The sequence below is a fragment of the Populus nigra genome, chromosome 3 (genome assembly GCF_951802175.1).
Source record: "Populus nigra chromosome 3, ddPopNigr1.1, whole genome shotgun sequence".
Classification (NCBI taxonomy): Eukaryota; Viridiplantae; Streptophyta; class Magnoliopsida; order Malpighiales; family Salicaceae; genus Populus; species Populus nigra.
In genome coordinates, this window is record NC_084854.1 from 7481799 (window position 1) to 7497102 (window position 15304).

The 15304-nt window shown below is 33.9% G+C and overlaps 2 protein-coding genes across 4 annotated transcripts; both read right to left on the bottom strand.

Annotated features, from left to right (window-relative positions):
• Positions 1 to 60: 60 nt before the first annotated feature.
• LOC133688616 (probable plastid-lipid-associated protein 13, chloroplastic) lies at positions 61 to 5508 on the bottom strand. 2 transcript variants are annotated; one of them, XM_062108160.1, is made up of 7 exons: positions 5131 to 5508; positions 3665 to 3786; positions 3492 to 3554; positions 3241 to 3337; positions 2509 to 2725; positions 1452 to 1504; positions 61 to 302 (listed from the first exon to the last, which is right to left on the bottom strand). In XM_062108160.1, exons 1-7 carry the CDS (start codon positions 5389 to 5391, stop codon positions 207 to 209), a joined length of 909 nt encoding a protein of 302 aa, XP_061964144.1. In that variant the 5' UTR covers positions 5392 to 5508; the 3' UTR covers positions 61 to 206. The 2 variants fall into 2 exon arrangements, with proteins under 2 accessions (XP_061964144.1, XP_061964143.1); XM_062108159.1 differs by having other exon boundaries at positions 3492 to 3575; positions 5131 to 5507.
• A 3079-nt stretch (positions 5509 to 8587) lies between these two features.
• On the bottom strand, positions 8588 to 12813 carry LOC133688779 (delta(12)-fatty-acid desaturase FAD2-like). 2 transcript variants are annotated; one of them, XM_062108388.1, is made up of 2 exons: positions 12655 to 12813; positions 8588 to 9905 (listed from the first exon to the last, which is right to left on the bottom strand). In XM_062108388.1, exon 2 carries the CDS (start codon positions 9892 to 9894, stop codon positions 8728 to 8730), a length of 1167 nt encoding a protein of 388 aa, XP_061964372.1. In that variant the 5' UTR covers positions 9895 to 9905; positions 12655 to 12813; the 3' UTR covers positions 8588 to 8727. The 2 variants fall into 2 exon arrangements, with proteins under 2 accessions (XP_061964372.1, XP_061964373.1); XM_062108389.1 differs by having other exon boundaries at positions 12514 to 12773.
• Positions 12814 to 15304: the final 2491 nt, after the last annotated feature.

The following is a 15304-nucleotide window of genomic DNA, read 5'->3' on the forward strand; positions in this document are numbered from 1 at the left end:
TTATTTTATTTCCAATCAGCAAGCATTTAGTGAATGGAAACCAACTAGCAAATAAGCATGTAAGGGAATGAATGCCCATCTTATTGAGAGTGGTGAGAGGGAAACTGTTTAGTCTACATTGTATTAGAAGGTTGAGAAAAAAAAAACAATAAACAATCAGTTTTCACATCTCTAGCTCTCATACTCTGCAATCAGTTTTCACATCTCTAGCTCTCATACTCTGCAGTTGGTTCTGCCATTGGAGAGGCTGGTGCATCCAGCCTTGTAAGAACTTCAGGTACTCCAGCAGCATCCCTTACTATCTGTGTCAAAAACCAGGAAAAATACTCAAAATTTGATAATGTCTACTTTCCTGGTTTACGTTCTTACATATCTTTCACAAAGCTAACTGCTAGTTCTTTCAAATTATCCTTTTGTTTTGCAAATATATATTTATGACCATGCAAAATATATACCTCTGCATGACCATCCTTTTGGCAACAGCAGTGCAAGTGGTCATATTATACAAGCTATATCTGTAGTGAACGCCATGTTATGTGTTGAATCTAAAATGGTCGCAAGAGATGATAGGAACATGCAATGAAAGAAAACCAAATAGGTAAATTCAGGCTCCTTATAAGCAATGGCGGATCCTGAGAACAATTCTTGAGCAAGAAAGATCAATAATATGAAATTATCTATTTTATTGTTCATAGATATAGTTTATCTACAAATTGATCATCTTTAGTGGAAATCACATGCATATTAAACAAGAGTTTTTTTCATCGGCTTGAACAAATATTTTTGCATGTGCGTTAAAAAAAATCTAAATTTTTATAAAAATATTTGATTTAAAACAATCATTTTCTTTCATCATATGTATTTCATAAATACACATAAATGTTATTCATAAAAATCAAGGACCAATATACAATTTTGCTATTTACAAGAACAAAACTAATTAAACAAATTTGTTTGACATTAAGAATAAAATTTGTTACTTTTAAAAGCGCATGGACCAAGATGTAATTTTCTCAAAACCTAGGGGGGCTATTGCCCTCCCCTGTGACTTCTAGGATCCACCACTGCTTATAAGGGACCCGAGAGAAAAGCTGGGAGAGAATGTATGAGCCTTCATGAATCTTGGTAGATGGAGACATCCATCCATGATAGGGCTCTCAAGTTAATAAATACAACAGATAGTACTCTAGAATTCGTAAAGCTCCTTTTTTGTATATTATCGCATGAGAATGAAATATGGCATGTACTTTTGACATTTTCATATCTACTTCCTTTTAAAATTTGTGCAAAGACTACTCTTGATGTGCTACTGAAACAAGATTCAGATGGCAGATTAATCCTATGTGCAGTTTTCATCCACTTCTGCAATGAGAACATTTGAATAATAATTCTAGGGAAAAAATTCTATGCTGCAGAATGATATGATAATTTATAACAAGTTGAGTACTTACAAGTATTTCATCATCAAGATACGAAATCATGAAGAGTCTCTGGAAAGTACTGGCTGCAGGCATAGACAAATAAACTTAGCAATTTAAAAAATCCAAGCACGAAAAGCACAGGGCATCATTAAGTATTATAAGTTTATAACCCCTGAAATTCGAGTTTCTTTTCATTTAAAACTTGTTGTACCGAGCAGGATATTAGCAGTGAGTAACTGCCACTGTGACAAAAAAGAAAAAGGTAGAACTTTGAAACAAGATCATCATCTCGTATTCATAGACCAAGTTCAACAAGGGATTCCAATAAATTGAAAGAGAGTGGAATTTCTGGACCTGTGAAACTTCATAGATTGAAATAATGCTAAATTGCTATAACATAATTGTAGGTCTAACACAACACAAGCAGTTGGTTAACAGCAGCACACATAAAATGTATGGCAATTAATCAAGTCTTGATATATGCTGCACGGTCAGCTTTCTTGAATACAGAAGAGTGTTGGAAACCAGCCTTGGGGTTCTTTACATAGCATGACCTCAAATCAGTGTTCTCAAAAAGTGCCCTTGGTATAGCAATGGAACACGGTTCACAAACACACAAAAAAGAGTATACATAAACAACTAATCAACGATGAATTAAAAAGAAAAACAGTATTTTGTTTGGAAACTATTATATATCTACAAAGAAGAAATTCAAATGAAATCACCAGGGATGCATATGATATTTACAAACATCTTGGGGTAGGTTTCTGACCCAAAATTTGAGTTTATTCATAAAAGAATAGCAGAAACATTTCCTAGAAAGAGTTAAACAACCTGAAAAGGTAGACCAGATGAGCAATATAAATGTCAAGCTACAATTACAGCTAAATGAGTTGCTAGAAGGGAGAATCCCCAAAATGTCCAAGACAATGGTAGGAAGGGGCTGGGGTACGGGGACAACAAAATGGCTAAAGCTTCAGATCTTATATGACTGAGGTCTAGAGGTACCCTGTTCTTCTTTGTTGGCTAGGAAGGAGAATTCTCAAATAAGATAGAGAGAAAATGATCCAAACATCAAAATGCTTACTTAGAGGAATTTTCAGCCCGCTAGAAAAGGAATCCCTAATAGGAACAGGAAGTTGTTGCACTGTGTGAACAGCCTGACCAAATGCACCTTTTAGCTGTTCTGGTACTGTTTCTTCAATGATGGTTGGTGTCTCAAGAATCCCTTCAACATATTCCTCTTTCATTCTAAGAGGTCCCTCCACAGTTAACTTGGAGAGCAGAATGAATTTGCTTTCTATCTGCATTACACACGAGAAAAATTCAAACAAAAGCTCAAAAATATACAAGAGCAAACATAAAATATTCACACCAGTATTAATTGGAAGTTGTCTTCATCTGTGCTTGGAAAAGATTTGGTGATATATCTCAAGGATGGGTTCATGTTTGCTATAACTTCAAACCTTCTATGATATTTACAGGCAGGTTTAATCAAGTAATTGTTTGGGAGAATACCTCATTTCTGTTACACAGATATTATTATCAATGGGTATGTTGTTATTATATATGTTGAGAACTTCAGAATTTTGAGGTGTGATTTTGATCATGCATAAATTTCAGCCTTGATTTCAATACAACTACCCAACATCTACATGAAGTATGCATCTCCAGAAGATTATGCTTACTGCATGAGAGGTATGAGAAACTTTCCTCCTTTATTGTAAGAAATTCAGTGCAAGAGAATTTCTCTAATTCTATTATTGGTAGCAAAATTTTGCAAGTATTGCAACAAGAGCACTAAAAGATAGAAGAGTACCGAGTATAATAGTTTCATATTTGCTGTAACCTTTGCATTTCCATCCTTAATCACCATGTCCATTTTAGACAAATTAGCGAAATTTTTAGGAAATCTCCTGCAACAACCAAGATAATTAACTGTCATTTAAATTGACTAACCCAGTGAAGTAAAAACTCCCATATAAGTTGCAACCATAAAAATATCACATTCCTTGTAGGAAATAGAAAAGGATGGAAGATGAAAATAAGAAACAAAGACCCGGTACTCACTCGAATATAAATCTGGCAGCAAATAATCCAGGGCTTCCAGCTCCAAACCACTCAAAATTCCATCTACCTTCCAAAAACGGTGACCTGAGTAGCTCAATAACAAGTAGAAATCTCAAAAAAAAAATGACAAAAACAACATATAAGCAAATGGAAGTGCTTTGTTAAGCACCTACGTAGTTGGTCGAGGAGTTGGATTGAGCCGCTCGAGACCATTTATCCTTTCGTTCACATCAATCTGCTGCATATCTGTTGTCTGTCCAGTGACCACAGCTTCAAAACCACCAGAATCTTTGAACTAAATCATTGGACATGGAAAAAAAAAAAAAAAACCTTTAACAAACATCAAGAGTTTCCAAAGCAATACTATTTACTCCATTAATGAAACAAACCATAAATGACCAACAATTAAAGCAAGAGTTTTGTTGTCTGCTATACAAACTAGTGCATTAATCCTGTGAACTTAGTCAACTAGTAAAACCAAGGAAGCAAAAACACTTGGACTATGAAAGTGCGAAGGGATTCCTTTCAAAGCTGGAGAAATCTTAGGCCATTAGCTTGGAGTCATATTGATTATGCTATTTGTAGTGTCAAAATGACATTCTGTTGGTGAGACAATTGGCAAAGAGGGCCTGCTGATAAAGGCGTTTGGGAAAAGGGTTTTTTTTCATTTTGGTATCCAAGGGAATGCAACAGTTGTTTCTGTTATTCAAGGAAATGATTGATAATGGCTTCCTGAAAACTCTGAAGCAATGGCAGAATAACAGACCAAAATTTGCGGCTTAATCTTTTCCAGTTCAGATCAGGTTGATTGGCACAAACTGTTATGGGTCTCTCTAGACATTCCCAAGAAACAGTTTTATAGCTTTATCAACTATCCTAAACAGGGAGCATCAACAAATGAGAGATAGATATGTACGGGGAGAAGCATTAATCCTGTCTATATCCTATGTAATCAAGCATCAGAGAGATAGAACATTCACTTATTTTTCTCATGTCTAAATACAAAAAATAATTTGTTTGGCATAGAATCTTACATACGGTATTGGGATATAAAATTCATCTGGGCCAAGAAGAATCTGAGAAAGAGTCATTTGTGTCTGTTCTGCAAAAATTAGCATCCCACAATCGCTAGCTTTTGTGCATATGCTGTCTCGAAGGAAATGGAACATTGGGGGTTTTTTTTTTTACAAAGAAAGCGAAGGTTATTAGAGCGGTTCTGAATATTTTGATCAGAGTCAACATTTTCTTTTTGCAGCAATTGGAGACTTAGTACTCTAGTTTCTTGGCTACTTCAGTTTTAGTCGACTGGACAGCATGGTTTTTGCTTTCTACTTTTTATTATGTTTGGTTTCGCATTTTCTGCTTCAGGAATTGGGGATTTTATTCTGTTTAGCTTAGCACATATATATATATATATATAAAAGCAGTTTCTTGCACAAAATCTCCGTTTTGAATTCATTTCTTACTATGTATCCACTAACTGCAAACTAAGAAATGACTTAAATTTCTTTAGGATATGAGATTATCCACTCAAAAGCATTCAACCGTAGGTCAAAATCATCGAATTGCATCGAACTTAACTTCAATACAGAGAAATGAATAAACTTTCTTATAATTCAGGAAGGGAGGGAGTAATTACAGCGAGAAGCAGAGATTCTTTAGCAGAGAGTCTCTCCATTTCCTTAGCATAAATAGCTGGAGACCCATGTACAGCCTGTTGTACCATAGCGGTGCAGGCCATTCGCCGGTAGCCTGACCTCCTCCGGCCATTATCCGGTAACTTGGTCAAACATAGAAAAGAATGTGCCGAAGATGAATGGCGTGAGCGAATTGCAGATAATGAAGGAAGTGAGCCTCCTTGGATTAAAGATGATGATGAAGACGACGAAGAAGAAGCCATTCAAATTCCAAGAGTTGCTGAGATTTTCTTTCAGTGCTGTGAATTGTGTTCGTGTGTACTATCATGTTCCGAGCAAGAACCGGTTTTTACCCTCTTTATTTTATTTTAATAATTCTATATTGGAAAGTGATAGTACAGAAAACACGTTTCGTTTCATGTGGTTTTATCGGGCCTAGAAGTGGAAAATTACATTACTCGAGTAAGGTAGTTGGGTCATGATAACGAGAGTAATTATGGTGCGTTTGGTAACGTGCTAAGCATGCTTTTAAAATGATTTTTAATTAAAAATATATTAAATTATTATTTTAAAAAAATTATTTTTTATATTACAACATTAAAATTTTAAAAAAATACTAAAAAGAAAATAATACAATGTCTTTTAAGACAAAAACAATTTAAAAACAAAATAAAAGTTATCGTTATACAAACCTATTGATTGCGTAATCAAGCAGTCATTCGATAAAGTTAAAATATAATGTAGAAAGCTAAAATAGATCTGATAGGAGTGTGACACAATAAAAACTTATCCTAAAACACTAGCATTATTAGAATAAAAACTCCTACTCTACGAATATTAATTCGCAATCGTGAAGTATAAGAAAGACGCTACAAAACCAGTTAATTTTTTACAAGTCAATTTAGTTTATTAAAGAATTAAAGAAAACGAGAATCTCTCTAACACAAGCTAAATAAATTCAGCAACAATAACATTATCAAGTCTAGATATTTTATCCTTACAAAGACTATTTATACTCTTGAAAATAAAACTATGATGAAACTATCTTTGTGGGTTAAATTTACTCACTTATAAAATTGATCCAAAACCTATACTAATACACCGGAAAACATAAATCCAAACAAGTCTTCGGCTATAATTGAAAACTAATTAATAATTAAGTTCAAACAAGCATGGGGTTTTAGCTAATTAATCAAACCAAAAGGTATAAAAATTCTCTCCAATCAACCAAAATAAATATAATATAATTGAAACTAAAATATTTATAGAGGTTATAGTAGCCACACATATCTAAAGAAAGAAATTGCTTCTATTCTTTAATGCATTTAAATGACACTAAGAACTCTTGTAGTTAAAATTAGCCAAGAAAGAACATTTTGTTAACAAATTTGCTAAAACAATAAAAACAAATGCAACCAGTTTACATGATATGTTATTAAACTCTAATTAACCTAAATTTTTACCACAATATATTCTTATTTGTCTAGTAATTAACCTGTAAGATTTTAACTTGATTCGATATATGATTTGAGAATTATACCTGGTCTCATAAAACTAGTCATTAGACATTTTAATGCAAAATTTAGAACCAGCTTAGTTTATATATTTCCTCTTTCTTTGAAATGATTCATCCTTGAATCAAGCCTGAAAGATTAATTTGATATTCAATTTCTTTTTTTGATGGCAATCCACTAGAAATCTTATAAAAATATATATATTATCAAACTCCTGAAACAATATAACATAAACACTAGGAATAAAGGGGTTAAATTTATTAGTATTAAAATAAACTTCCTTGTTGAAAAATATGATTATTGGTTGGTTTTAATAATGGGTAGTTTAACCTCACCCTATGTAACATAAAAATTATATCATTTCTTAATTTTTCAACACAATTTATACTTACCTCACTTACCTTTTTTTTCCCACTTACTAGGTCTTACCTCAACTCTCGATCAGATTTGAGTTTGTTTTAGAAGTTAGTCGTGTAATAATGATTGGCTAACCTGATTTTTGTTCAAAGAGTTTTACCTTGCACAAGTGAAGACTTTAGAACCTGTACAGAAGATGGAAGAACTGTTTTCATTTAAAGATGATGAACTGCTGAGGAAATTTTCATGCGGTAAGATGTAACAAGACCCATCACCTGGTTCTTAAGCTAAATAATCCACTGGCATTTGGAAGTCTTTTCACTCTTGAGATTCAAAATCTTTTTTTTTAATTTCAATTTTTCAAGTTAATTATAGTTTTATTAAATGTCTTTTGTTAATAAGTAAAGGGAAAAAACATGGATCAACTAACAGGTTATCATATTTCATCAATCATGTTATTAATGAAAGGAAAACATTAAATAAATTTACTTAATAAAGTGTTAGGGTGTTTTTGACAGTTTGGTTGCGGTTGTTTTTTAAATAATTTTTTATATTAAAATGCATGTCAATGATTTTTTTTTAATTTTAAAAAAATTATTTTTGACATCAGCACATCAAAACAATCTAAGATATACAAAACATGTTAAATTTTAATTAAAAAAATAATTTTTTTAAAAACGCGGTCTGCATCGCTTTTCCAAATGTATTCTTAATCAATTTTGAAATTGACAGGGATTTAATTAACCAATTACTGTATTACAAGAATAGTTAACATTAAAAAAATTAAGTAAAATCAGGAGATGACATCAAAAGTTAATATAAAAGAAAATAAAATCATACAAAATGTATTTGATCCCATATTCAATGCTTGAGGCAGTAACAAAACAATTAATTTTGTTTAAAAAAGTTTAAAACTTCAGCAGAAAATAATTTTTAGTAATATCCATGTAATACTGTGATATGTATTTATTTAAAAAACAACAACCTTTTTTATTATCTGAAGTCCAATCAAATAACTCCAGCACAACCTAACTCAGTAGCTCTAGCACAAGGCCAGTATGAAACCCAAACGAAGAGGTGGAAACAGGCCCAATGTCTTTTCAAAAATTACTAGGTATAAAAGAGAACTAAATAACAGATCCACACACTATATATTGATCAAAACATATATTTTCCTACGCTCTTATTTGATCAATTAATTTTTTTTCCCACCTGTATTCCATTGGATCAATAGTTTTGCACTCATCTTTCAAAATACCTGTGATGTTGACAGGGCTGGGATTCATCTTGAAAAAAAGATCTCAGTTGTTTATATCCAGTACTTCTGTTGAAAAACACTAATTGTCAACGCCGATGTTGCAACCTTGCCGGTGACCGGGAAAGATACTTCTTCATGTATTTTATAAATTAAGGATACCCAATTTGAATACTTCATATTTTTCACATCTGTATGTAACAAATGTTGAAACTGTAAATGCACTCCATCAGCTTTGGGGAAAAAGTCTAGAATATTTTTCACATCTGTATGGAACAGGAGCATCCTCTTGAATGTCGTATACCAATGCAAGCTGGACTTTGATGCTTAGGATTATTCAAAAAAGGAGCACAACTAAGATTAAAGTTCGACAAAAACAACTGAAACAAACTCCAAGTCAACAAGACAGGGAGGCTATAATCCCTAGCAACAAACAGAAACCTCCCCTCCCCGATACATTCATGATGACATCTTCAATCCAATTTATTTCTGTACCAAAAGACGCCTTTGCTCTTCTGTTTATCGTCGTCGTCTTCGTCTGGATGTACATAAATGCACTCCTTGGCCTCTCTCCACGTTGCCTTATAGACTGGAGTTCCGTCATATTGGTAGTAATCTCCCAAAATTGGTTTGATTGCCTTCGTGGCCTCCATAGCATGGTAGTGTGGCATCATTGAGAACAAATGGTGAGCTACATGAGTGTCTGTTATGTTATGGAAGACCTTGTTCAAGATTCCATAATCTCTATCGACAGTTGCTAGAGCCCCTTTTAACCAGTCCCACTCAGATGAATCGTAATGCGGCAATGAAGGATGGGTATGCTGCAGATATGTGATCAGAACAAGGAATGCATTCACCACAAGTAATGGCCCTCCATAAACACAAAGAACCCAACCAAGTCCCTTTGCGACTGCAAGGCGGTAGAGCCCATAAGTGACAGCTAGAATACCAGCATCAGATATAAATATCTCCACACGCTCACGATCATTGTAGATAGGGCCATATGGATCGTAGTGGCAAGCAAACCTATCATAAGGTCTGCCTGAAACATTGAATGCAAGGTAAAGAGGCCAGCCAAGAGTAAGAGTGATGGTAATGGTGAGGAAACGACCTAGCGGGTTGTTAAGGTATTTGGAGTACCAACGGATACCAGATTTCTTCTTGGGGACAAACACTTCATCCCTATCCAGAGAGCCTGTGTTGGAATGATGGCGACGATGGCTATGTTTCCATGAAAAATAAGGGACGAGGAGACAAGAATGGAGGACAAGGCCAACGATGTCATCAAGCAATTGATAGTCGCTAAAGGCATGATGACCACACTCATGAGCTATAACCCAAACGCCGGTGAGGACACATCCCTGGACAGCCCAATAAATCGGCCAGGCCACATAGGAGAGAGGGTGAGGAAGGAGGTGGAAGTAATTGGTCGCAACATAATAGAAGATAGAGGCAATGATCAGGTCATGAGCAACGTAAGAGAATGAGCGAAGAACAGAACGCTGGAAACAATGAGGTGGGATGGCTTTCTTGATCTGGCCGAGTGTAAATGGCGGCTTCGAGTCAGGAGCTCGCTTGAAAACATCAGATTCCACCTTAGCAGAGGAAGGAGGTACAGACATTCTACCGCCAGCACCCATTGTTTCAAGACCTGAAAAGAAGGAGACTACAAGTATTAGTTTTCCCTATGCTGAAGGTTTAGGAGCATTATATCAAAGACTATATATGGACAACTACTGGCATTAATGTTCGGCTGCCAAACATCCAACCACGTCAACAGCCAACTTTTCCTGCTTCTGTAAAGTTTGACGAACAAGAAGTTACACCTCTTCGTCTTCGTATCAATCCAAGCAAAGACAACTAAAAGAGACTGCCTTGATTTTTCCAAGTTTTAACCGTACAGCTTGAGCCAGGTGTTGCTCTTATTAATTGGTTATTAGAAGAAAACACTTGCATAAACTCGGGATTTATCAGCACAAGCAAGGAGAATGTTTCAAAAGAATACGCCACCGACCCGGAAAAAGAAGTGATCTTGAGTTTGACGGAGATTAATCAACTCCATGACCACGTGGGGAGAGCTCAATAGTTATGGCTTATCCTTTCGGCCACTGGGTCATGTTGAAGTATTGGTGAGACACAATCGTTCTTTTTTTTTTTCTCGGTTCGAAAGACACAATCAGACTCGGTCAAATCATCGACAGGCCCGCTAGTATTGGACCACCACAAACAGCCTGTATACATTAGGAGTTTATGCTAGAAAAAGATCATGATATTTCCCTTTTGTGGTTATAAAATAAAGGCTGTGCTGTCCCTGACATATACACATATCCACACTTGGCCTAGAAAGCTTACAAGTCGAATGACGACCTCCACTGTGAATCGGGCGTCAATCAATAAACAAACTCCTTACAATATGGACAGAATTCGCATAAGAGGAAACGTGGAAGGGTGGAAGTGGACCAAAGACGTGAGGTAGGCGCCCTTGAGCACTTTAGAAAAGGCATAAGATGCCGATGCCCCTCCTGGCTAGTGGGATATAGGGTCCCATGGCCAGGAAAACTCCTCTTTTTTTTTTTTTTTTAATGAGGTAGGTTGGGGGTGACGAAAGGAGTGATAGGAGGAAGAAAGGAGTACGTAAGACATAAATGACGACCATGATAACCAAAAGGTATTTCGAATCCGTGTTAGACTTTTACCAGAACAAAGGGACACCTTTCCCTGTTTATTTATCGAGCACATTTTAAAAAAATTATTATAGATGTTAAAAATATTTTTACTAAAATAAAAAAACGATATTTTTATTTCCCTTCTTTCTTTGATGAAATAACTACTGTAAACCACTTTTCAAACATGGCACCCACAAAATTGAAAAGCCGGCTGAAAATAATAGGGATATTTTTAGTTATTAGAACGGTGAAATAACAAATAAATTTTTTTGATAAAATAACCCCATTTAAACATATCACGATTAAAAAAATATAATATTTATAACTTGCCACCATTCAGAATAACAACATCCAATAAATAGAAAATATTAAATGAACAAGAAAAAACACACTAAAAAATACCAAAATCCTAATTCCAACACCACAAATACCATTAAAAAATATTATCAGGACAAATCCATTGACATTTCTTGATATTATTAGTACCAATAATGTCGTAATCAGAGATTTAATATTTCTCCAAGATTTTTTATCTCCCTCCTTTCTCCATTATTATTTTAAATAGCAAGAATTTATAAATATATTCTTTTTTTTAATCTATAAACAGTGCTATTTTATGCATTTTTTTAAAAATATACTCTTCTGTCAATATCTGTAATTTTATGTGCTAATTTTAAAAAAAAAATCAATAAAGATTGTAATAACTCCACACGCCTGAACGGCCGACTAAACGAGGTACATGAAAGAGAGACATCATGAATCATTGAAATATTGAAGAAATGATGCTGACCATCCGCCGCCTATGTACTGACATTCTGTTTACTGTTTTGCCCTTGCGGGCCTCATTTTCCAAATCTATAGGTAATTGATTCTGTTATATCTCCATGGATTCTCCAACAAGGCTATAAAATGGACTTTGAGATTATTACTTTTATTCCAAGATAAAACGTCCTTCTCAAAGCCACCAGCTTGAGTATCCAAGACGGTTTCTTTATTTCCCCCCAGCCAATTATTCACACGCAGAGCGGCGGCAAGGGAGATATTTTTTTTTTCAAACAAGGCCCAAGAAACCTACAAAAACAGCTATAGTCGAAATCTAAGGCCGGCCTCCTTACCCACCAACGAAGAACCACCCACCCACACCGCACCGTCACCATTAAAAGATTCACCAACACCGTTTGAGATCTTCTTTATTTGACCTGAGTCTACCAAGATTTTATATATTTAATTTGAGAAAGTATTAAAAAACAACGACCAGACAAATATCTTGAAAGCATTCAAAATCAAGATCCTATTTTTTATTATTACTATTATTAATTTGCTCAGTACAGAGTTCGTTAAAAACTAAAACAAAAAAATAGCTTTCAAAGATGCCATTTTCAATTAATTAAAAGAAGAAGAAGAAGAAGAAAAGAAAGAAAGCAACAGACTCGGCAAATTGGGAGAATTAAGCAGAAACCAACCTCACGGAGAAAAAACACAACACAATACCGCACGCACAGATCTAACCAAAAACCAATCTCTTACAAAATAATACTGTAATTAACTCGAACATAATAGCAGAAACATCAGAGGAAAGATCATCGTTTTTACCTGGATCTGAAATATCTAAGACCCAGGAGAGAAGAAAACAAGCATTCGCGCGCAGAACCCGCAAAGGAATCAAACACAAAAATGCAGGCTGGTGATTGAAACAGAGCAGAGAGCTATAGAGGAGAGGAAATGTATTATTACCTGATAAGGGAGAAAGGGAGTGACTCTCCTTCTCTTGAAGCCTCGCTTCTCGTTCTCCCAAAATCCTCTCTATTTCTATGTGCTTGCGGGCGTGCAATAATAGGCGTAGCCGGCACAAGGGGGAGAGGCCAGTATTTTAAGCAATATCGCGACCGCTCCCTTCCTCCTACCTTTGCTCTTCCATTTGGGCCCCACATATCAACTTGTCGCTTAGACGTTTCCTTGTAATTTCGACTGGCCTAACTACAAATCGGTCCCTCCACTTCTATTTATATTTCAGATCGCTTCCAAATTACAAACTATTGTAATTTTCTTGAATGATGGTTGATGTCAACGTTTCCTTGTTAATTTCGACTAAATTTAGATTAATGTCATTTTCTTGAGAGTTGATAGATGCAAGAAAAAGTTCAAATTGTTTTTGTTTTTTACTTGGGATATTAAAATACAATTTCACCCTCAATAGATGGCTTGAATTTTGCCTTTAGAATAGAGCTTTTTTTATAAAATAAGAAAGTATATATACCAAAAGATAGTTTACCAATATGTGTTTTATTGTGTACAGTTTTTTTTTATTCAAGATTTTTTTATATCGACTTTGCAAATAAAAAAATTCAGGTTACTTTACGTGAGAAATTTATAAAAACGCTTTATGAAAAGTATAAAGGGTACTAATATTTTTAAATTAAAATAATCAGTGTAGTGTCGTGTGTATTTTTTGTTTGGAAATATATTAAAATAATAATTTTTTATTTGAAAAAATAATTTTTAATATTAATATATTAAAACTATTAAAAAATATAAAAATTTAATTTTTTTAAAAACATTGTTTTAAACGCACAGTTAATGACAATTTAGAGAGAAATTGCTGATTTTTTGTTATTTCATGATGTATTTTAAAAACACAGTACAATTAAATTTTGAAAATTATTTTCCTTTATTTAAAATAATTTTTTATATTTTTATTTCGTTTTTTAGAGGTAATAATATAAAAAAATTATTTTTATTTATTTTTAAATAAAAAATACTTTAAATTTTCAATGCTTTCACACTCCCAATCAAATCCAAATGGAATCATGACCGTCATTCACAAGGGGACTTATTTATAGTGGCGTCTTGTCAGTGGTATTTTGGTCGCATGCGCTGCTTTGCGAGACCTGTATCCAATCCATGCGATGACGTGGCATCAATCTTAACCGCTCCTCTCAACAATACATGGTTGAGATTCGTGATGTTGAAATATCTGCTGACTATATTCACGGAATTATCCCTCTTAGTTTGACTAATTTACAGTTATCTGATTGTGATCGCACGTGAGATGATAAGTATTGAAATTAAGAGCCTGTTTGGCTGCTCACGTTTTCTGGTGTGTTGTTGCGCTGTAAATTAAATCCGTTTGATGATTCATTATTGTGTTGTTTAATCTAAAATAGGAAATTAGTTTATTATAAGATTCTTTAACAAAACCAACTGAAGAATCTTATCTCTGCAAAACAAAAACAAAAAAATACAAATGTTCGTAATTATTTTCAAATGAGATTTCATTAATGACATAGATATTTAAAGTATAATTTTAAAACAGCCCAACAAATTAACATAGAATTTGACCGATTTGAGGCTGGAAACAGGCCAGATTAAAAAAGAAATAAAAAAAATGCAATGTAATCTAGATAATTCGGTCAAAAACCCGGTTGCAACTCGTTAATTTTTGTTTTTAAATAATATTTAAAGAATGAAATAACAGAAAGAAAGTATTTTTTGTACTTAAAATAAATAAAGATATTTCATAAATTATTACAATCCATATGACCAATACTCGAATTATTTGAGTTTGAAATGGATTTTGAGGTATTATTCTTTACAGAAGCTTCCATGTTGTTTCCTAGACCCCATTAATTAAGAGTTTCATTCACGCCCCGTCGGTGGCTCTCATTGTGGAAAGTCAGGAAGGTACACTTCCGGATTTTTATAATTTATTGATCGAATACTCACTCCTTCGGTAGTTGGAAATTGATTTTGTCGGCATGGTTTTTCTGACGGGTGTATGTGCTGTTATTGTTTGTTGAAAAAACTTTTCTGAGTAATTTTTATTTTGTAATTTATTTTGTCGGTAATATAATCACCGTTTTATTATGTTGGTAAGAGATGGATAGGAGAAGAAAAAGGGTACGAGTTTTCATCAAGATTGAGAGGCTATAAAGAGCATATGGAATATTCATGTGTGATTTTTAGCTCTATGTATAATTATTAAAGTTCAGCAATCTCAGTACTAAGATCTTCTGTCTTAGCAACAAGATAGGTCATCTAAACTTTAACTTATTGGTTTAAAATAGCTTGGAACTCTAGAGATTGAATGCTCAAGATTGAATGCTCAAAATTAATTATGAATATCCAACGGTTAAAACATTTTGGGTCGTATACAAGTCCTCGGTCGTGGTGGATGGATCTAAGAATTGTCCTTATATCTCTTATATCATAGGATGTTATACGTTTCTTGAAAAAAAAAATCAGTCAGCAAATTAAAAAAAATACTTAATCAATTTCAATTTTTTTTATTGAAATCCAACATACTACAAACTTCCAAGCTCAGCTATCCATGAGCTGCTACACTCATTTCGTACTATTATTATTTTACACATGCATTTCTACAAAA

Bases quoted from the DNA above. Each gene is read 5' to 3' on its own strand.
- LOC133688616 (XM_062108159.1), bottom strand. From the start codon at position 5,391: ATGGCTTCTTCTTCGTCGTCTTCATCATCATCTTTAATCCAAGGAGGC. The intron at 3,576-3,664 runs GTAGGTGCTTAA...TGAGCTACTCAG, and splicing joins CCAACTCCTCGACCAACTAC to GTCACCGTTTTTGGAAGGTA. The intron at 3,338-3,491 runs GTGAGTACCGGG...TGGTTGTTGCAG, and splicing joins GCTGCCAGATTTATATTCGA to GAGATTTCCTAAAAATTTCG.
- LOC133688779 (XM_062108388.1), bottom strand. From the start codon at position 9,894: ATGGGTGCTGGCGGTAGAATGTCTGTACCTCCTTCCTCTGCTAAGGTG.